Consider the following 22,013-nt stretch of genomic DNA (forward strand, 5'->3'; position numbering starts at 1 on the left):
GGCTCCTGCGACCTGGAGCATCTCCCCTGCAGAGGAACATTTGAGAGCTTCGGAGTTTTATGTCCTACCTGGGCCAGGCACCATGCCATGGGGGAGGGCCAGGCTGGGGCACTTCTGATCTGATTATCCTTCAGGTTCAGAGCAGTGCCCCTTACATAACTCTGGAGGTGAGAGGTGCCTGGAGAGGATACAGGGCAAGTTGCTTTCACTCTGAAGCAGGGGCCTGGCAGAAAATTCTCAGGATGGAGTCATTTAGACTTTCCACCCTGACCCCATGCCAGCGTGCTGCCAGTGGGGACCTTGAAGAATCAAGAAAGTTTAGTTTCTTTTTCTCCCCCTCCCTTCCTGCCCCCCTCTTCCATCTTCTATCCTGGGATGTCTTTACAGGACATTCTGCCTCTGGAATATGCCCCTACCCCACTTTTTACAGGTATTTTCCATTTTGTCTATGCATAGAACTGCAGTTCTAGCAGGGATGGGGACCCCTTGTAAACCTAGTCTTTTAGTTTCCCAGTGCAGTGCAGGAAGGAGGGAAGTTGCTGGCAGGGACTGCGGGGAAGGCTGTGATTTCCATCTGCTGGAGAAGGCTTTGCTACTAATCCCTAGAAAGACACTGAGAGGAGGGATAATCAGCTTCTCAGATGGTTGAGTCTGGGGCAGCTTTGGTTTTCTGCACACTCCTGGGGAGGAGCAGGAAGCGGGGGGAGGTGAGGGGAAGAAGAGGGAGAAGATGAGAAATAAACATGAGTTCGCCTTTGGGATGCTTTGTGCTTTCCCTTCCGGCCATCAATTACCTTTCAGAGAAATTAGTTTAATGGCTCCATGGCAGGCTGAACTTGCCCGATTGAGCACATTAGTATTATGCAAACAATGTAAGCAACACAGAAGGAAGGTTAGAATATTACAACACCAGAATAGAAAAGAACTTTAGAGCCACTTAGTTTTCCAAAAATTCCAATCCAGTTAATTTCTAGATGATGTGAAACGGGAGCTCCAAAGGATAACAAGAGTGGTGCTTGATGCCCCTTAAGTCAATGGCGGGTCATGGTCCCTGACCATAATTTCCTTAGGCCACAGACACCTCACAGGTACCAGATCCCTGCCATGCACTTCCACATGGCTTGTCCTGGAAGAAGAATTTAGTGACATTTGTTGGATGCTTCTTAGGGAAGAAATCAAAGTCTGACTCTAACTCCACAGTATTTCCCCCTTGGAGACTGACACAGCTGACCTAGAGCTAGAAGTCACCTCATCTGACTCCCGGTTGCTGGCTCTCCATTTGACAATGGAGAAGACACGGGCCCTGAGGGCCTCTCCCATACAGACTGGACCTCACATCTCCACAGAGGAATTCAGCTCAGGTGTGGGTGTACGGATGCCAGTGCGATCTGCTTACAGCTTCTCATTGCAGGCACAGTCTTCGTTTTAGCTACTGAGCTCCTCAAAGCTGGTAAGGACTCAGCTAAAGTTGTTTGCTGCTGCTGTGAGCACTTGAGTAGTAACTGGGGTGGGGTGAGGGAGAAAACAAATGCCCCAAGGGGGCAGTCACAACCCCTAACTCTATGACTGACAGAGAAGGTAGGGAGCTAGGCAGCCACCTGGAAGCAAGAGACGTATCTTGGCCCAGGACCAGAGCTGAGCCAAGAGGAGAGGAGAGGTCGGAGCCTGGGAGGCACTGACCTTGAGGAGCAATAACACCAGAGAGATAACAGGTGCACGGAGACACTCTGATCCCAATCTCACTTGAGGATTAAGGGAGGGGGCAGCAGGGAGACAGGAGAGCCAGTCCTGTAAATTGAGACGGGCCCAGGATCCCTTATCCTGCAATCTGTCCTGCTGGCCAGAGCGCCCTCCTCAGCAAAGAGGCAAGGTACTCACGAAAGAGCTGGAGCAGCGACTGCAGACTCAGGGGGTCTCTTCTCCTGGACCTTTATCTGGCTTCCACCCCAGGAAGCCAGGCCATTGCTACACCTACGTGGGGCTCTCTAGGGAGATGGGGCTGGGGTTGACCCTGCTTCCCTTCTGCATTTATCAAGTGCCTGTGACAGGAAAGACACCGCAGAAGGGACACTGACCTGAGGGCACTGCAGTCCCAGTTCTTGAAATAGTGAAGTTCAGCTTCTAACCTCTGTACCTCCTTCTTGCTCTCTGTAAAATGCTGAGGTTGGAGAGATGGTGGATACAGGGCCTTTTAAGTCGAATTTCCCAGATGATTGGTTTCCAAGCTTTCTGAAAAATGAGGCCTCTTGTCAATGTTGAAAAATAGGTGGATCTCATTCTTTTTTATGGCTGAACTTAAAGAATGTAATTGGATTGTTTGTAACTCAAAGGATAAATTCTTTTTATTTATTTATTTATTGAGACAAGGTCTCAGCTTGTCACCTAGGCTGGATTGCAGTGGTGTAATCATGGCTCACTGCAGCCTGGACCTCTCAGGCTCAGGCGACCCTCCTGCCTCAGCCTCCTGAGTAGCTGGGATTGTAGGTGTACACCACTATGCTCAGCTAATTTTTGTATTTTTTGTAGAGACAGCGCTTCACCATGTTGCCCAAACTGGTCTCAAACTCCTGGGCTCAAGCGATCCGCCTGCCTCCGCCTTCCAAACTGCTGGAATTACAGGCATGAGCCACCGTACCCGGCCTAGGCTAAATGCTTGATGTGCTTATTTCACATTGCATGCCTGTACCAAAATATCTCATGTACCCCACACCTACTATGTACCCATACATTTTTTAAAAAAATAATTTTAAAAATTAAAAAAAATTATGAGAATTCAAGCTTTTTAAAAAAATTATACTTCAAGTTCTAGGGTACTTAATCTCGATTGAGTACTAAGTGAATGGTAATTAAAGACTGAAGTGACTACCAGTTGTCATATTTTAATTGAATTTAAAATTTACCATTGCAATCACAGAAGTCAACTCTTACTGAAAGCTTGGTCTGTGCCAAGCTCTATTCTAAAATGTGTTGACCCTCCATTTACAGTTTTTGTTATTATTTCCATCCTATGGATGAAGCTGCAGAAGCCCAAGGTCACACTGCTGGGTAGTGGCAGCATTATGAGTTGTTGGGAAAATATAACTAAATTTATTATTGAGTTTCAGTAAAATAATTGAATATTATATACTTATATGAATTAATCAAATATAATTAAATATATTTCATAAGTAATTAAATATTATTAGAAATAATTCAAGGAGAAAAAAATCCCCCATCCCAGAAAACCTCTCTCTACAAAGGTAGATGATAACAAAAACAGCTTTAAAATCTTTTTTTTTTTTTTTTTTTTTTGAGATGGAGTCTCGCTCTGTTGCCCAGGCTGGAGTGCAGTGGTGTGATCTCAACTCACTGCAGTGTTTGCCTCCCAGGTTCAAGCGATTCTCCTGTCTCAGCCTCTGGAGTAGCTGGGATTACAGGTGCCCACCACCACTCATGGTTAATTTTTATACTTTTAGTAAAGGCAGGGTTTTACCATATTGATCACGCTGGTCTCAAATTTCTGACCTTAAGTGATCCACCCACGTCGGCCTCCCAAAGTGCTGGGATTGATTACAAGCGTGAGCCACTGTGCCCGACCAAAAATCTTCTTTTTTTTTTTTTTAACTTATTTTAAGTTCAGGGGTACATGTATGTGCAGGCTTGTTATATAGGTAAACTTGTTTCATGGGGGGTAGTTACACAGATTATTTTGTCACCCAGGTATTAAACTGGTTATTATTAGATAAACATTAAGCCAGAATGTGATGCAAGTTAATGCCAACCTGCAAAGAGATTGTGAAAACAGAAAGAAATCTCCTCTGCTGTACAGCCCAGCAGATACAACCTACTATATACATGTTCTCAAGATAAACAGCATCTATATTCCTCAAGTTAAGAGGACTTGACAGGCTAAGGCAGGTGGATCACTTGAGGTCAGGAGTTCGAGACCAGCCTGGCCAACATGGTGAAACTCTATCTCTACTAAAAATACAACAAAATTAGCTGGGCATGGTGGCATGTGCTTGTAATCCCAGCTACCTGGGAGACTGAGGCAGGACAATTGCTTGAACCAGGGAGACATAGGTTGCAGTGAGCTGAGATGGTGCCACTGCACTTCAACCTGGGTGTCAGAGCAAGTCTCCATCTCAAAATAAATAAATAAATAATAAATAAATAAATGTAAGACCTCAAACTACAAAAATTCTAGAAGAAACCAGAAAATGCCCTTCTTGAAATTGGCCTTGGCAAATAATGTTTTGCTAAGTCCCCCAAAGCAATTACGACAAAAATTAAAATTGACAAGTGAGACTTAATTAAACTAAAGAGGTTCTGCACAGTGAAAGAAACTATCAACAGAACAGATAACCTACAGATTGGAAGAAAACATTCACAAGCTATACATCCAACAAAAGTCAAATGTCCCGATTCGATAAGCAATTTAAGTAAGTTAAGAAGCAATAAATCAAATAACTCCGTTAAAAAATAGGCAAAGGAGATGAACAGACAGTTCTCGAAAGAAAACATACGAGCAGCTGACAAACGTGAAAAATGCTCATCATCACTAATTATCAGAGAAAGGCAAATCAAAACCACAACGCAATAGCATCTCACACAAGTCAGAATGAACATTATTAAAAAGTCAAAAAAGCAACAGATGCTGGTGAAGCTGCAGAGAAAAGGAAATGCTTTTACATTGTTGGTGGCAATGTAAACTAGTTCAGCCACTGTGGAGAACAGTTTGGGGATTTGTCAAAGAACTTAAAACAGATCTACTATTTGACCCAGCAATCCCATTTGGGTAATTATATTACCCAAAAGAATATAAATCATTCTACCAAAAAGACACATGCACTCATATGTTCATCCTTATGCTGGCCACAGTAGCAAAGACCTAGGTGCCCATCAATGGCAGACTGGATAAAGAAAATGTGGTATATATACACCATGGAATACTATGCAGCCATAAAAAAGAATAAAAGCATGTCCTTTGCAGAAACATGGTTGGATCTGGAGGCCATTATCCTAAGCAAATTAATGCAAGAGTAGAAAATAAAATATGCATGTTCACTGCTATAAGTGGGAGCTAAACATTGAGCACACATGGACATAAACTTGGGAACAAGGGGCATTGTGGACTACTAGAGAGGGGAGGGAGGAAAGGGGATGTGGGTTGAAAAACTACCTACCTAATACTATGCTCACTACCTGGGTGCAATATTCCCACATAACAAACCAACACATGTAGCCCCTGTATTTAAAATAAAAGTTGAGATTTTAAAAAAGTATTTAAGTATAGTTTTTCAATAAGTATTTAAGTGACTTCTCTCTGCTTAATTTACTAACTTTAAAATCTGAGAAAATGTCATTGCCACACCACCAAATAAAATTATTTCGAATTTACCTTGTGAAAAATTACAACTTCTAAGAAAGAAATTTGAATTTTTACTATTTGTATGAACAAAATACATTACATGCTTGCCAATAGTTATCATCTAGCAGTACTCAGATAGATTAACTATTTAACTAATTGGGCGTCTACAACAGAGACTGTCACTAAAGAGTCCAATTACAGCAAATTCTCAACTACCCTTATAAATGAATTAAATTACAGTCTGTGAAAGGAATGAAGATCTTACTAGACCACTGTTGGTGGTTTAGTTACCCAATTTGAGGTTAAATTTATTTCTCTAAAATTTGAAAATGGTAGAAAATAAGAAACTATGGGCGAGAGATAAAAATTAAGTTTCTAAGACAATATTGCTGATTTGCAAAGAGATTCACCAAACTATAAGTAAATAAAAGATAATTACTTCCTTTTAATTATCTACTAATTCACAGCTAATTCTTAATGCTCTTTCTACATACATATATATGCCAATATATATGTATGTGTATAATACAAGCATATAAAACAAATAATTGTTTCACAAAAGTCAGCTAGTAAAATGGCCTAAGTTTTGAAATCTGAATTTATACAACAATTAAAGTAGATATGACTTTATATCATAGAAAGGATTTTTTAACCTTGTGAACAGTATTCACCAAGAGTTTCCTTTTCCTTACACATGCTAGGTATAAAAATGTATGATTTAATATTTACAAAACTTTTCAGAAAGTGTACTATTTATTTGCCACTTGTAAATAACATTTAATTATCCTTCACAATAGTCCTGTGAAGCATAAAGAGTTATGAATTATGCATAAATATGATTAGATAAGGGCCTATGTAATGAGAAGTCCAACTACCAATAAATGTACTTGTCAACCTGACTATAATACCCTATGTCTATTTTTCACTTATGCCTGTCTATTACCTATTAAAGCATCTGTCTATTAGAAGCTATCCTTTTAATATTCCCCCCAAAAAATGTATTGTTGAAACAGAAAAGCAGCCATTTAATATGGGAAAATGCCCATCCATTCAAAACTTCGATAATGAGAAATGATTTTGTTAGCATTGTGACATTTTCTTACATTTAGCAAGGAAAAAGAAAATTATTCAAATAAGAATAAAGCCTACAAATTAATGCATTCCTCTTCTCCACACACAAAAAATATTGTGGAATTCTAAGACTGGTAAGTGAATATAGCCACTTAACAGAGCTGTTTATTCTCCCTTGTCTCTGTCACCCTCTCAATTAACCGATAAATGTATACGATACTTATTCAACTTTTAGATGTTTACTAGATACACTGTGAATTTCAAGAAATATGTGGCGTATTTCCTCTTCACTTCCTCCAGATTTTACTCCTTTTCTTTCCTTTATTATTTCTTCATTTAAAACATTCTCAGAGAACAAAAAGCATGAGCTCAAAAATTCACTTGCAGTTCTGAAGGCAGAGAGAGGGGAATACTCCTTTATTATCCAGATTTATGCAAACCAAGCAGAAACATAGCCTGAATTTATGGCCTATATCCCATTATTTCAGGGCTTCTGAGGAGGAGAACAGAAATGGATCTAATGGAGAGGTAGGGGCTTAGACACAGGTGAACCTGAGGAGGCGTTCATAATGGGCTAATATGTATTAGGGCTTCAGGGTCAGTGGGAGGCCCTTGAGCTTAGGCACACATCCAGCGTTCCCTGTTGGGAGCTAATATTAAGGAGTCCATAAACAGATGGCGTTTGGTGGACTTAACAAATCCTGACATGAATTAGCAGCTAGTAATCTGAGGAGGAAGTACAGAATACTAGAAAACTCTACACAATTACTTGTATAATTAGTCACATAGGGGTATGGCTACTTTAACACTGTTTTGCTAATTTTGGGGTTTTATTCATATTCTGCAATAGGTGTTTATTAATTCTGAGATCAGGGGGAAATACTTCAATAGCAAAGCATCTTTATATAGAAATTGGTTACCAAAATGTTGTTAAAATGTACTTGTCTTATGGTTATTATATTTATAGACCTCTATCCAAAGAAGTACAATACTATTGTTTAAAAAGATCTTCTCTATATTTTATCTTTAAGGGCCTCTCTTTCAGTCAGGCTGGGTAAGGCACAGGTACCTCAAACTTGAGAAGGAATAACATATATAGGCAAATTCAGTTAGAATCTTTGGCTCTCTGACTTATGAGTTATCAATTATTTTGTGGACATGAAAATAGTTCCCACTGTGATTGAAGAAAGATAAACACAGGTGCTATGTTTGAATGTTTGTGTCCCCCCTGACATTTGCATTGAAATTTAATCCCCAGTGTTAAGAGGTGGAGCCTTCAGGAGGTGATTAGACCATGTGGGGTCCACCCTCGTGGGAGGATTAGGGCCTCATAAAAAGGCTCTTGGGAACTAGCTAGTCCCTTGTTTGCCTTCTGCCTGCTGCCATGTGAGGATGCAGTCAAAAGGCCTTCACCAGACACTGAATGCTGGCATCTTCATTTTGGACTTTACAGTCTTCAGAACCGTAGGAAATAATTTTCTTTTGTTTATGAATTACCCAGTCTCAGCTATTTTGTTGTAGCGGCACAAATAGACAAAGACAAGTGTGAAAAAAAAATGGTGATCTAGATTACCAATCATTCCTTGTCAAAGACATAAGTGAAATTACAATTTATTGAATGCCTACTGTGTGCTAAGTACTACGCTACATGGCTTATATAAGTCATTTTATTTATTCCCAACAATCCAGAGAAATATTATTGATCTCATTTTAGAGATAAAGAAAGTGGGACCAGAAAGGTTTAATTACTTAATTATTGGCTTAAGGACACATAGCTAGTAGCTGTTGAAGTTGGAATCAATGATTGATCTCAAATCTGTGCTCTTTGTACTACACTACAGTGGACAATTTGATTCTATTCCAACTGTTATAGTCAGTGACTTCAAATCAAAGCTTTTTTCTACCCTGATTTCCTATTTCACAAAACCAGTTTTATGATTTATAAAATCCACCTGTTCCTGGAGTGAATACACAAAGAGGAGAGTTGCAAATTCTAAGAAGTCTTGAAAGTCTCATCAGTGCAGTAACTAGTGTTCATCTCTGTGCACAAAAATAGGCTCTACCTTGTTTTTGTCAGATCTTGTCCTATCAATGGGCATTTATCTTTTAAGATCATAGCTTTTCAAATTTGATAGAGGTATTTATAGAGGATCTTTCTTACTAAATACCACATGATAGGCAAATAAAATCTTGAGACCCTAAACTCACTATGCCAAAGGGAACAATTAAGCTTCAGAACTGAGTTGTGCAAAATTGTCTCCCATTTTATTCTTAAATAATAGCTGCGAAGATAGGATGCCACACATCTTCCCAGGGAGCCCACCTTACAATTTTCTTACAAGAAAATTCCTTGTGGGCCGCAAGATCTTTATCCTAAAAGAGAGTTCTGTTGAATTCCACCCTGACGATGTAAATCAGCAGCTTATTGTTACAGGTATGGATAAAGACTGAACTAAGAGTCATTCCCCCCTCACCTGAGACAAATGCATATCTGACTGTGTCCTCTATTCTATGTTCATCTTATGTAAAAATGCAAATTCACTGAGTGGAGAGGAATGCATAGTTGACCATTCCTCTACTCCTCTTTTCAGATGTAAAATGTGAATTTAGTGAATGCTAATCAAGGCCTCAAAAGAATGCACCCACTTGCCTTATTGATCTAGCATCCCCCTTTTGCTTTCCTCTTTCCCCTACTAACCCTTCTTTCCCCTTTAATTATTGAAGTACCAAACCCTCTTTGGAAAAAGTATGGGCCACTGATCCTACTGTGGCTTGTGTCTCTTTTTCCCTGGGTATGTTCTCAATTGCAGCAAAATAAACCTCTAAATTGATGGAAACGTGCCTCAGTCATTATTCTTTGGTTTTACAAGAACAACTTTCTCTCCAAATCCTAACATATTGTTAGAGTTTGAGGAGGTTAAAAAATGACACTCTTACTGATACAATAATTGATAGAAAAATTATTTAGGTAGTGAGGGCAAGAGAGTCCTTGGCAGGGCTTTCCTTCCAACAAAAAGCAGCCAAAGAAATAATTTTTTTTCTTTTTCTTTTTCTTCTCTTTTCTTTTTTTTTTTTTTTTTTGAGACAGAGTCTCACTGTTGCCCAGGCTGGAGTGTAGTGGTGTGATCTCGGTTCATTGCAACCTCCAACTCCCGGGTTCCAACAATTCTCCTGCCTCAGTCTCCCAAGTAACTGGGACTACAGGCACATGCCACCATTCCTGGCTATTATTTTTGTATTTTTAGTAGAGACAGGGTTTCACCACGTTAGCCAGGATGGTCCCGATCTCCTGACCTCGTGATCTGCCTGCCTCGGCCTCCCAAAGTACTGGGATTACAGGCGTGAGCCACTGCACGTGGCGTCATTTTTTTTTTTCCTAACAAAGAGCATACAGAAATATTAAGCTACAAACATAGGTAAGAAAGCTGGAAAGTTGCGTGGGGAGATGCCTGCAGCTACGCCAGAAGAAAAGGTGTACCTGGGGGCCAGGCATGTCCACCGTGGAAGCTCCATCTTCCCTTTTTTGTTGGCACACGTACAGTAAGAAAGAAATGGGCAGCATGGTGCAGCTCAGGCCAGAGGGAGTAGCTACTTGTCCTCACTCAAAATAACATATACTGAATTTGGATTTTCTTTCCCCGTCACCGTTACTGTCCTAGCATCACATCCCTTGGATTCTCTGAACACCTTATTGCATTCCACACAAAAATGATGTGTTCTCCAACCAAGGAGGTCACCTCACCGTGCTAGTGGAGTCTTATGGATAGTGCTAATGCTCATGGAATCCAGTGACCTTTCCATGTTTCACCACCTAGGATCAGCTGACCTTATACAATATCACTCTGATCTATTGCAATTTTAGGACAAGCTCAAGTTGGGAGACATCTTTAGAGGCTAAGGTGCTTCTCTGAAAAGTGGCCTCCCAACCATTTTTCTCCCAAACTAAAATTTCAGTTAATAAAATATGTGAAGATGAAGCCCTCACAGTTGCACTTAATAATTCACACTCAAAATTTAGCTTCTCCACACTGCCAGCTAGGCATTACTGATTTAGGGGTTTTAGAGCCCTGGAGAGATCAAGTCTTCCTACTGGAACTTCTGCATCCTGAGGGGCTTCTCTTCTTCCCTAGCTGGGCTGAAAGACACCAGTAGTCCACTTGTAGCAGCCACAGGCTGAACTCTCTAAAATCTGTTCTTGTTTTTGCTTTTTTAAATACTCAGTCAACTGGCCAAAAAAACACCTCCCCACGTAAAACTATGAATTAAAACTCTCAGGAGGTAACAGACTACAGGGTGAAGTTGAAAGAGAAGGAAGGAAGGGAGGAAAAAATACTATAGAGTGAGAAAGTGGAGTTCCTGGGCAACTAGCTTTATATAAAAGGCAAGTATGTACTAGGAAAATCTGTCATTGATTTCCCATTTATCTGCTGTGCCATAAACCTCAGTTAACTTTTATAGTAACTCCTCATGTCTCCAGCAAACACCCAGAATCCTGCAAAATGAATGACCAGAATCCATCTATGGCATTGAGAGCTGTATGGGCAAGGAGAAGTTTAGTGTAATACCTCCCTCTCACCTTTGCCCTCCCCTACACTTCTAATTAGATGACTCTTTATTAGACTTTCTTTTTTTCAATCAGCATAGTAATGTGCCAAAATCACACATTGTCTAATGGCTGTGGAGTGGTCTTTATTTTATGTCAGTTACCAATTCGTCACAGAGAACATAATTCCCACTTCATAAACTTCAGTTATCTAAGGAATTTGGGGTTTTCCATTCTTATCTAGAAGGCAAGAAGGGTTGTTAGGAATAATCACAGTGAAGATATGTACAAGTAAAACTGCTCAAGCACCCATTCTGTTTAGCAGAAGTGAGACAGGTATGCATGGGGCAATGTAAGGAATTAATTTATATTCAGTTCTAAAGCTGAACGAGGGGGACAAGCCGTGTCACATGGTCCACAACTGCCGCAGGAGCTCAGTTATTTTGGATTACATTTTCAATCCAGGGTACATAGTAAAAAATTTTGGCATAGATGCCAACATCGGCTCTCAAAACACATCCATCCGCAAAAGACAGGATTCCTTGAAGCATCCCATTGCAGATTGCCGGGGCAGCAGAAACTTCCTGCCAGGAAAACAATAATAACAGCAACAAAAAAGCAGGTTATCTTTCTGGCAAGACAGAAGGAAGAAAATGGGAAAATGAAAGCACGGAGAGTATTTTACCTTGCAGGGCTGCCTCCTTCCTGGCACGATGCCCACACACAGCATATTTTCCCTGATGTTGTAGGTTTGATAGGCATCGCGGCACTGAGGCTTGGAGATTACAGAGATGTTCACAGTTTGCAGTGAATCAGGTTCCTTGTCTAAAGAAAAGACAGAAGTCAAACTTCCTTAAGAGTTCTCTTAGGTATTAAACCTTCTTCAAAAAAAACTTTTCTTCTCCTGCCATCAGAAATTAAAAGAGATCAAACATTCAGAGAAATCAGAACTGTGGCACTTAGGACAACGAAGGTGCAGAAGATGATCAGATTAACAATTTCTTATGATGCAAATGTCTGACCTTATAAAAGCGATCAAATTCTTGGAAGTTATATGTAAATATGAGACACTCCTGCAATGAAATGAAACACTTTGTTTTAAACTTTTTTGGAAATTTGGCTGGGCACAGTGGCTCACGCCTGTAATCCCAGCACTTTGGGAGGCCCAGACAGGTGGATCACCTGAGGTCAGGAGTTCGAGACCAGCTTGGCCAACATGGTAAAACCCTCTCTCTACTAAAAGTAGAAAAATTAGCTGAGTGTGGTGCTGAGAGCCTGTAATCCCAGCTACTTGGGAGGCAGGAGAATCACTGGAATTTGGGAGGTGGAGGTTGCTGTGAGCTGAGACCCTGCCATTGCACTCCAGCCTGGGTGACAAGAGACTCCATCTCAAAAAAAAAAAACTTTTCTCAAAATTTAAGCATTCAAAGAGTTTCCTTTGACATGTAATTTTTAGAATCTGGAGGAATTTACAGATATCTGGCCTACTTTCTCATTTGTCAGGTCAAAACAAAACCAAGTATCTGCACAAAAAAGTCACTGAAAAAACAGTTTTCTTAAACATATAAAGCTAGTATGTGGTAAAGCTGGGATTTAAAACTGGGTTTCCTGGTTCCTAATTAAAGTTCTTTTCTTTATGTCAGTGGTCCACAAAGTGTGAACTGTGCACACTTATAACAAAATTTGTCCAATCTGAAACAAAATGAGAAAAGCAACAAAGTAGTATGAACACATGTGGCACATGTTCTTTCCACAGACGTTTCTTTGGGAAGAAGTGCTGAATTTTAAGATTTTTTTTTTAATAATGGAGGAGTATGTTTAATGTTTTTATTTGAAAATAATGTGTTAGGTCTTGAAAAGAAAATGTTTGAGGTCCTTCACTTTATTTTCCAAGCAATAATTTCACGGCTAAACATTTCTTTTGGGAATACTTCCGTAGGAAATTCTTACTTAACTACTTCATGAGCCAGATAAAAATAAGATGCATTTTTTTTGAAGTTATATCTCGTTTTGACCCATGTGCCATAACCCAGATGAATCAAACATACTGGTCACCGAAAGGACATTTGGCTCTTTCCAAAAATCAGATTGACTGTCAGAGGACAAATAATTTCTACTTCTTAATATATGCAAGAAAATGTGCTCCAAATCTGAAGGTATTTACTAAGCAGTAGATTTAAAAGGCTTGAATCATGGCAACAATGATAGAATAAGTATATATCTGCCCATTGGCTTCTATAAAAAGAAAGTGGTGATGGATAGATGAATGTAACCTGACAGGCTTGTTTCAAATAAAACTCCTTTTCACACTATAGTATCTAGTGTATGATGTGTATTATACATACTCAAACTTATGAGTAAAGTTGCATTAATAATTCTTCCTGAGGGATTATATCATTGTTCTATTTTGCTAAAAGTTAATCAACTCCCCTTCACCACTACTCTCAACTCTCATAATTAACAACTATAGGCAGTTAATTAGGGTTTGCATAAAAATTTGGAGATGGGGTAATGGGCAGATGGGGATGCAACTTAGAAAACAGAAAGCTGCGTTGAGTTGTGGGAGTTTTTTATGGAATATGAAATATGAGGCATAGAAGAAAGCTTAGATAGAATATCTAGTTCAGGAGTTTCAATTTATGTATAGAATATTTTCATTGATAAAAATAATGGGAACTCTTTGTCAGTTTTCTGAAGAAATGAGTGAATGCTTAGAATGTTACCAGTTAAAAATGTTGATTTCAGAAGTTCTTCTTAAAGTTTTAACTGTGTATCTTTATTACAATCTTTCATAAGGAAGTTCTATCTCATTTAGTAAAATATGATGCATTGATTTTACATTTAATACACTGATATTTATTTCAAGTTGCTTTATTGCCTGAAATGGTTTGAAAATACACAACGTCATAGTCTGCTTTATTTTAGAGTTAAGGAAATTGAGGCTCCAAGGTAAAATGATCTGCTGTCACATAGAAAATTAGGATTAGAATACAAATGTTTTCTTTCCACTAAAACCGCTTCTACCATATATGAAAGAGAAAATGATAGAAAGATACAGTGAGTGAGTAAAAAACCCAAAAACCTTGAAGCACTCCTTCAGTGAGGTACAGAGAAAAGGAAAGGGGAGAAAGAGGATGAATAAAGTGGTTAGAAGAAAGCTTCACTAGGCAGAATTGAAGAAGCCAAGAGTTGCAAAGGTGTAGAAGCATGTCTAATTCTGAGAGAACGTTGTCTTGAACTCACAGATATCACACACGTTGTAGCTCCAGGTGGAGACAGAGCACATGGTATTCTCAGAGATAGTTTGGTAGGGCAGGTTGGCTAGTTTCACATAGTCGTTGAGTTCAGCCTCTGTTTTCAGCTTGATGAGCATGAGGTCATGATCGATAGACGTGATTGAGAAGCGTGGGTGATGAATCATCTTCTCATAGCCAATCACTTGCAGATGGTTTTCACTGGAGTCTGCTGGGATTGTAACCCCCAGTATCACCCGAAGCTTTCTGGAACAATATAGACGTTTATGAGTGGACTTAACAGAGATGGCTTCTCCATCTTTGTGAGCCTATATTATTATATTATTCCTCCCCACAGACCTTTTTCTGTACCCTCCTATGTCTCCCAAAGGCCTTTCTAATCCCATTTAATTGGGAGATGGTCTCAGAGAGTGAGAGTCTGTGCCCAACCTGAGAACCAAAAGAATGGAATACCTTTGAAAGCTTATCACTCACGGTAAATTGCAGTGTGCAGCTGTGATCACCCAAAGTGGGTGGATCAGGACTCCAGCGCAGGGCAAGTAGTCAGATTTCAAGTAGACCAAGTAGGGAGGAGTGGAACTGACTGTGTAATCTGGATTAAAGGCCAAAGCAACTGGAAAGAGAAGCATAGAAAAGAAATTCCAAGATTTCACTAGAAGAACTTCAGGAAAGTCATTTAATAGGCTCCAAGTTCCCTTACCCTTTTCTCTAGCAACTTTATCTGTAAACTAAATCTGTAAAATGACTTACTTTGTTCTAAAACATGAAGAAAATGATAAATGGTAGAAACATATCTCTTTTGAAAAACAAAAAGTGTTTGGCTTTTTCGTTGTCAATAAAGTCTTTCAAATTAAATGTTAAACTTTCTTAAATACCTTCCACAATTCAGTGGGTTGTATGCTAAGTCAATGCATTTTTTTTTTTTACTAGCAATTTTAGAATGCTTTAATAAGTCTTATCTCTTTTTCCCAACAACAACTCAAGACAGAATTATGTAAGTATCACGACAAGAACAGACCAAATGCTAAGAGTCTGAGGAGGGGAAAAATAATTTATTGTTTTAACAAATATACATTGAGCACCTACTATATGTCAAGCTCTGTTTTAGGAGCTTGGGCTAAATAGTGAACAAAGTAGATATTCCTGCTCTCATTTACTACGATTAATGAATATATTCAGTAATAATAAACACAACACACACATAAACTATGTAGGATATTAAATGGTGATTAGTGCTCTGGAAAAACACACAAGTAAACTATATATGATGTTAAATGTTGATTAGTGCTATGGAAATAAAAGTAGGACAGGGAAAGAGAGAAAGGTATTACCAATTGTGCGTTGGGGGAGAAGGAGGAGTATCAGGTGGTATTTGTTTGTTGTTTGTTTGAGACAGGATCTCACTCTGTTGCCCAGATTGGAATGCAGTGGCAAGATCAGACTCACTGCAGCCTCAACCTCCTGGGCTCAAGCAATCCTCCTGAGTAGCTTGGACTACAGGTGTGTGCCACTACATGTGGCTAATTTTTAAATTTTTGAATTTTTTTTATAGAGATGGAGTCTTGCTATGTTGCCCAGGCTGGTCTCAAACTCTTGGGCTCAAGTGATCCTCCCACCTCAGCTTCCCTAAGTGCTGGGATTATAGGTGTGAGCCACCACATCCAGCCTCAGGTAATATTAAACCAGTCATCAGAGTAGAACTTCATGGGCAATGTTGAACAATAACATGAAGATGGGGGAAGTTGCATAGTCAAATATCTGGGTGAAGGGACTCCAGGCAGAGGAAACAGCTGCAACATGGGTCCTGAGGCTTATGTCAGTTACGTCACAGAGGCCATGGCTGCTGATCCAGAGTGAATGAAGGGGAGCAGAGCAGGAAAGGGGCTCAAAGGTGAATGGAGGGTTTTGTAGACCATTGTAAGAACTCGGCCTTGTTTCCTGAGTACAAATGGAACCACTCAAGGATTTGTGCAAAGAAGTGATGACAGTCTCTTCATGGAGAACCTGTAGAGTGCAGAAGTATAGAGGTAGAGGGATCTGTCAGGAGAATAATTTGCTAATCCAGGCAAGAGGTGGTGGCTTGGATCATTGTGAGCAGTGGAGACGGTGAGACGTGATTGGATTTAGGATACGTTTAGAAGACAAAGCCAATAACGTTTTTCTAAGAGATCAAATATGGGGTATGAGAGAAAGAGAAGATTTATGAATAAACCTGGGTTTATGCCTAAGTAACAGGAACTGTGCCAGGAGATATCTGACTCTTCAATGTTTTGCTGTGCCCTCTGTGGTGCACAACATCAATTCTGTTGCAGGCAGGTCCAGAGTCAGGTCTTAGGAGTGGGTCTGGTAGTTGAGTGACAATGTCCACACCTCCCCCAAAAGCACATAAGCAATCCTCCTGTGGCAGGCAGGCAGGCACTATCACAGGAGGAAACTTGATGGGAACGGGGCAGTGGGGAGGGACAGAGAACCATTCTACACTTGAGTTCTGGAATGATACCTCTCGCCGTTACCCATCTTTCATGCTTTTCCCAGGATTTCTCTTTGGTGAGTAAAGAGACAAATATGCACACACTCACCAGTCAGATTCAAGAGAGCCCAAAGGAGGATAAACTTCATGTTGATGTTGAAAGCCCAGTTTAGCTGCAGTCTCTGAAAAACATGGAAGAGAGAGAGAAAACGACTAAATAAAATAAAGCAAGATTCTAGAATTGGAAAAATATATCGTCTGAATTATTTTAGTAGCAAGATTCAGTTTTAGAAATGGTGTCCATTACTCAGAGGAGGGCGTAGTGTCGTCTGTCAGAGAGATAAGAATAGAATAAAGTGATTGGTCCCCAGTACGGTTGAAATGATTCTGGAATTCAGAGTTCTGCACTCCGTCTTCAGGGAAGAAAGTACCAAAGCTAAGATAAGTTGAAGTTCATGATGTCTCTATAGCCACCTCCTGTCTGGTCTCCTTTTTGCCAGCCTTGGCAGGCAGGTGCCCCTTTAAACTATGTGTGGGCTGCTGCCCCTCCTGCCTGTGTGATGCTATCCCCTACTATGAGATGGCATTTTTCTCCAGTGGACATAATGTAGCCCTGTGGAGCTGACATTGCTTCCTCTGCCTGACATTAAACTCCTCTTCGAAATACATTAACCTTTTCCTTCATGTCGCTCTTTATCCATTTATTCTGTGAACCAACCTACAAATTATCTTATGTATCTAACTTGTGCTAGGATCTGTGCTTGCTGTTGGGGTTGCCTCAATTTAAGGACTTCTTCCTTACCTTCCAAGGGCTTACAGACTAGTGGGAAAGATACTTAAGCTGACGGTTATGAAACAAAGTATTCAGGGCTAAAAATTGAGATATGCCACAGACTAGATACAAATATTTGCAAAACACATATCTATTAAATAATTCATGTATAAGCAAATATTAAAATTCAACATTAAGAAAACAACACAACCTAAAAGTGGGCCAAAGATCCTTACCAAATGTTTTAGTCTGCTTGGACTACCAAAAAAAATACCACAGTCTAGGTGTCTTACACGACAGATAACTTACTTTCTTATAGTTCTGGAAGTCAGAAGTCCATGATCAAGGTGCTGTCAAATTCAGTTCTAGTGAGGCCTCTCTCCCTGGCTTGTGGATGATCACCTTCTTACCGTGTCCTCAAATGGCCTTTCCTCTGTGCACACAGAGAGAAAGAGGGAAAGAAAGCTCTCTGGTGACTCTTTTTATAAGGACACAAATCCTATTGGATCAGGGTCCCACCCTTCTAACCTAATTTAGCCTTAATTAGTTCCTTTTAGGCCCTATCTTCAATAGAGTTGCATTAAGGTTTAGGGCTTCAAACAGATATAGTTTGCAGTGATGGGGAAGATAACACCAGAGAATATAAACAGATGGTAAATGGCATATGAAAAACTTCTTAACTTAGTATGTCTTTAGGGAATTACAACAACAATAGGATACCACTACATACCCTGTGGAAGGGCTTAAATCCAAAGAGTGAAAAAAAACAGATGCTAGTGAGGATATGAAGTATCAGGAACTGATGCTGGTGAGAATTTATTGCTGATGAGAGTGCCAAATGGTACAGTCACTTTAGAAAATAGTTTGGAAGTTTCTTATTAAGCTCAACATAACCTTACTATATGACACAGCTATTACACTTCTTGATACACCAAAAGATTTGAAAACTTGTCTTCACAAAAAATCCTACACATAAATATTTATAACGTCTTTGTTCAAAGTTGCCAAATCTTGGAAGCAACCAACATGTCCTTCAATAGACAAATGGATAAGCAAAGTGTGATTCATCCGTATAATGAAATGTTATTCAGAGATTTTATGATTTAAAAAACTTAACTCTCAAGTCATGAAAAGACAAGGAGTAAACTTATATGCATGTTGCTAAGTGAAAAGAGCTAGTCTGAAAAGATTATATACCATACAATTCCAATTATATGACATTCTGGGGAAGGCAAAGCTATGAAGACATATGTGTATGCAAGAACCTTTTTCCTATAATGACTTCTTTTCCTCTGGATAGATACTGAGCAGAGCAGTGGGATTGCTGGATCATATGGTAGATCTACTTTCAGTTCTTTAAGGAATCTCCACACTGTTTTCCATAGTGGTTGTACTAGTTTACAATCCCACCAACAGTGTAAAAGTGTTCCCTTTCCACCACATCCATTCCAGCATCTATTATTTTTTGATTTTTTGATTATTGCCATTCTTGCAGGAGAAAGGTGGCATCACACTGTGGTTTTGATTTGCATTTCCCTGATCACTAGTGACGCTGAGCATTTTTTTCATATGCTTTTTGGTCATTTGTATGTATTTTTTTTAAGAATTATCTATTCATGTCCTTAGCCCACTTTTTGATGGGATTGTTTTTTTCTTGCTGATTTGTTTGAGTACTTTGTCGATTCTGAATATTAGTCCTTTGTCAGATATATAGATTGCAAAGATTTTCTCAGGGTTGTCTGTTTACTCTGCAGATTATTTCTTTTGCTGTGCAGAAGTTTTTTAGTTTAATTAAGTACCATCTATTTATCTTTGTTTTTGTTGCATTTGCTTTTGGGTTCTTGATCATAAAGTCTTTGTCTAAACCATTGTCTAGAAGGGTTTTTCCTATATTATCTTCTAGAAATTGTACGGTTTCAGGTCTCAGATTTAAGCCTTTGGTCTATCTTGAGTTGATTTTTGTGTAGAGTGAGAGATGAGACTAGTTTCATTCTTCTACATGTGGCTTACCAATTATCCCAGTGCCATTTGTTGAATTGGCTGTCCTTTCCCCACTTTATATTTTTGTTTACTTTGTCGAAAATCAGTTGATTATAAGTATTTGGCTTTATTTCTGGGTTCTCTATTCTGTTCCATTGGGCTATATGCCTATTTTTATACCAGGACCATTCTGTTTTGGTGGCTATGATCTTATAGTATAGTTTGAAGTCAGGTAATGTGATACCTCCAGTTTTGTTCTTTTTGCTTAGTCTTGCTTTGGCTATGTGGGCTCTTTTTTGGTTCCACATGAATTTTAGAATTACTTTTTCTAGTTCTGTGAAGAATGATGGTGGTATTTTGGTGGGAATTGAATTGAATTTGTAGATTGCTTTTAGCAGTATGATCATTTTCACAATATTTATTCTACTCATCCATGGGCATGGAATGTGTTTTCATTTGTTTGTGTCTTCTATGATTTCTTTCAGCAGTGTTTTGTAGTTTTCTCTGTCGAGGTATTTCACCTCCTTGGTTAACTATATTCTTTTTTTTCTTTTTTTAGTTAATTAATTAATTTATTTTTTTGGCAGCTATTGTAAAAGGGATTGAGCTCTTGATTTGATTCTCAGCTTAGTTGCTGTTGGTGCATAGCAGTGCTACTTATTTGTGTACATTAGTTTTGTGTCCTGAAACTTTGCTGAATTCATATACCAGTTCTAGGAGCTTTTTGGATGAGTCTTTAGGGTTTTCTAGGTATGCGATTATGTCATCAGCAAACAATGAGAGTTTGACTTTCTCATTACTAATTTGGATGCCATTTATTTCTTTCTCTTGTCTGATTGCTCTGGCTAGGACTTTCAGTACTATGTTGAATAGAAGTGATGAAAGTGGGCACCCTTGTCTTATTCCAGTTCTTAGGAGGAATGCTTTCAACTTTTCCCAATTCAGTATAATGTTAGCTGTGGGTTTGTTATAGACGGCTTTTATTACCTTAGGGTACGTCCCTTCTATACCACATTTTGCCAGTTTTGCTAAGGGTGTTAATCATAAAGAGATGTTGGATTTTGCAAATGCTTTTTCTGCATCTACTGAGATAATCATGTGATTTTTGTTTTAATTCTTTTTATATGACATATCACATTGGTTGCCTTGCAGATGTTAAATGATCCCTGCATCCTTAGTATGAAACCCACTTGATCATGGTGGATTATCTTTTTAATATGTTGTTGGATTCTGTTAGCTAGTATTTTGTTGAGGATTTTTGCATCCATATTCATCATGGATATTGGCCTGTAGTTTTCTTTTTTGTTATGTCCTTTCCTGGTTTTGATATTAGGGTGATACTGTCTTCATAGAATGATTTAGAGAGGATTCCCTTTTTGGAATAGCATCAATATCTTTTGGAATAATGTCAGTAGGATTGGTACCAATTCTTCTTTGAATGTCTGATAGAATTCAGCTGTGAATCTATCTGATCCTGGACTTTTTTTGTTGGCAACTTTTTAATTAACATTTCAATCTTACTGCTTGTTATTGGTCTGTTCAGAGTTTCTATTTCTTCTTGGTTTAATCTAGGAGGGTTGTATATTTCCAGGAATGTATCCATCTCCTCTAGATTTTCTAGTTTATGTATGTGAAGGTGTTCATAGTAGCCTTGAATGATCTTTTGTATTTCTGTGGTATCAGTTGTAATGTCTCCCATTTCATTTCTAGTTGAGCTTATCTGGATCTTCCCTTTTCTTTTCTTGGTTAATCTCACTAATAGTCTATCAATTCTATTTATCTTTTCAAAGAACCAGGTTTTTTTTCATTTTTGTTTTGTATTTTCTTTTGTTGTTATTTCCATCTCATTTACTTTTGCTCTAATCTTGGTTATTTCTTTTCTTCTTCTGGGTTTGGGTTTGGTTTATTCTTGTTTCTCTAGTTCCTTGAGGTGTAACCTTAGATTGTCTATTTGTGCAATTTCACACTTTTTGATGTAGGCATTTAATTCTATGAACTTTCTTCTTGCATCTCTTTTGCTGTATACCTGAGGTTTTGATAGGTTGTGTCACTATTATTGTTCAGTTCAAAGAATTTTTAAACTTCCATCTTGATTTCATTGTTGATCCAGTGATTGTTCAGGAGCAGGTTACTTAATTTCCATGTATTTGCATGATTTGGGGGGTTTCTTTTGGAGTTGATTTCTAATTTTATTCCACTGTGGTCTGAGAGAGTACTTGATATAATTTCGATTTCCTTGAATTTGTTGAGATTTGTTTTGTGACCTATTAGAAAGTTCCATGTACTGATGAAAAGAATATATATTCTGCAGTTGTTGGGTGGAATATTCTGTAAATATCTGTTAAGTCCATTTGTTCTTGGGTATAATTTAAGTTCATTTTTTTGTTGTTGTTGACTTTCTGTCTTGATGATCTGTCTAGTGCTGTCAGTGGAGTATTAAAGTCCCCCTACTATTATTGTGTTGCTGTCTATCTCATTTCTCAGGTCTAGTGGTAATTGTTTTATAAATTTGGAAGATCAAGTGTTAGCTGCGTATATATTTAGAATTGTGATATTTTCCTGTTTGACTAGTC

The 22,013-nt window shown here is 38.8% G+C and overlaps 1 protein-coding gene across 1 annotated transcript; it reads right to left on the reverse strand.

The window, feature by feature from the left end:
- Positions 1-11,319: 11,319 nt before the first annotated feature.
- On the reverse strand, positions 11,320-16,837 carry PRSS58 (serine protease 58). The gene is made up of 5 exons (XM_025381022.1): positions 16,798-16,837; positions 14,693-14,831; positions 14,208-14,464; positions 11,650-11,789; positions 11,320-11,548 (listed from the first exon to the last, which is right to left on the reverse strand). The coding sequence occupies exons 1-5, from the start codon at positions 16,835-16,837 to the stop codon at positions 11,399-11,401; spliced, it is 726 nt and encodes a 241-aa protein (XP_025236807.1). The 3' UTR covers positions 11,320-11,398.
- Between the last annotated feature and the right edge of the window lie 5,176 nt (positions 16,838-22,013).

The sequence above is a fragment of the Theropithecus gelada genome, chromosome 3 (genome assembly GCF_003255815.1).
Source record: "Theropithecus gelada isolate Dixy chromosome 3, Tgel_1.0, whole genome shotgun sequence".
NCBI lineage: Eukaryota > Metazoa > Chordata > Mammalia > Primates > Cercopithecidae > Theropithecus > Theropithecus gelada.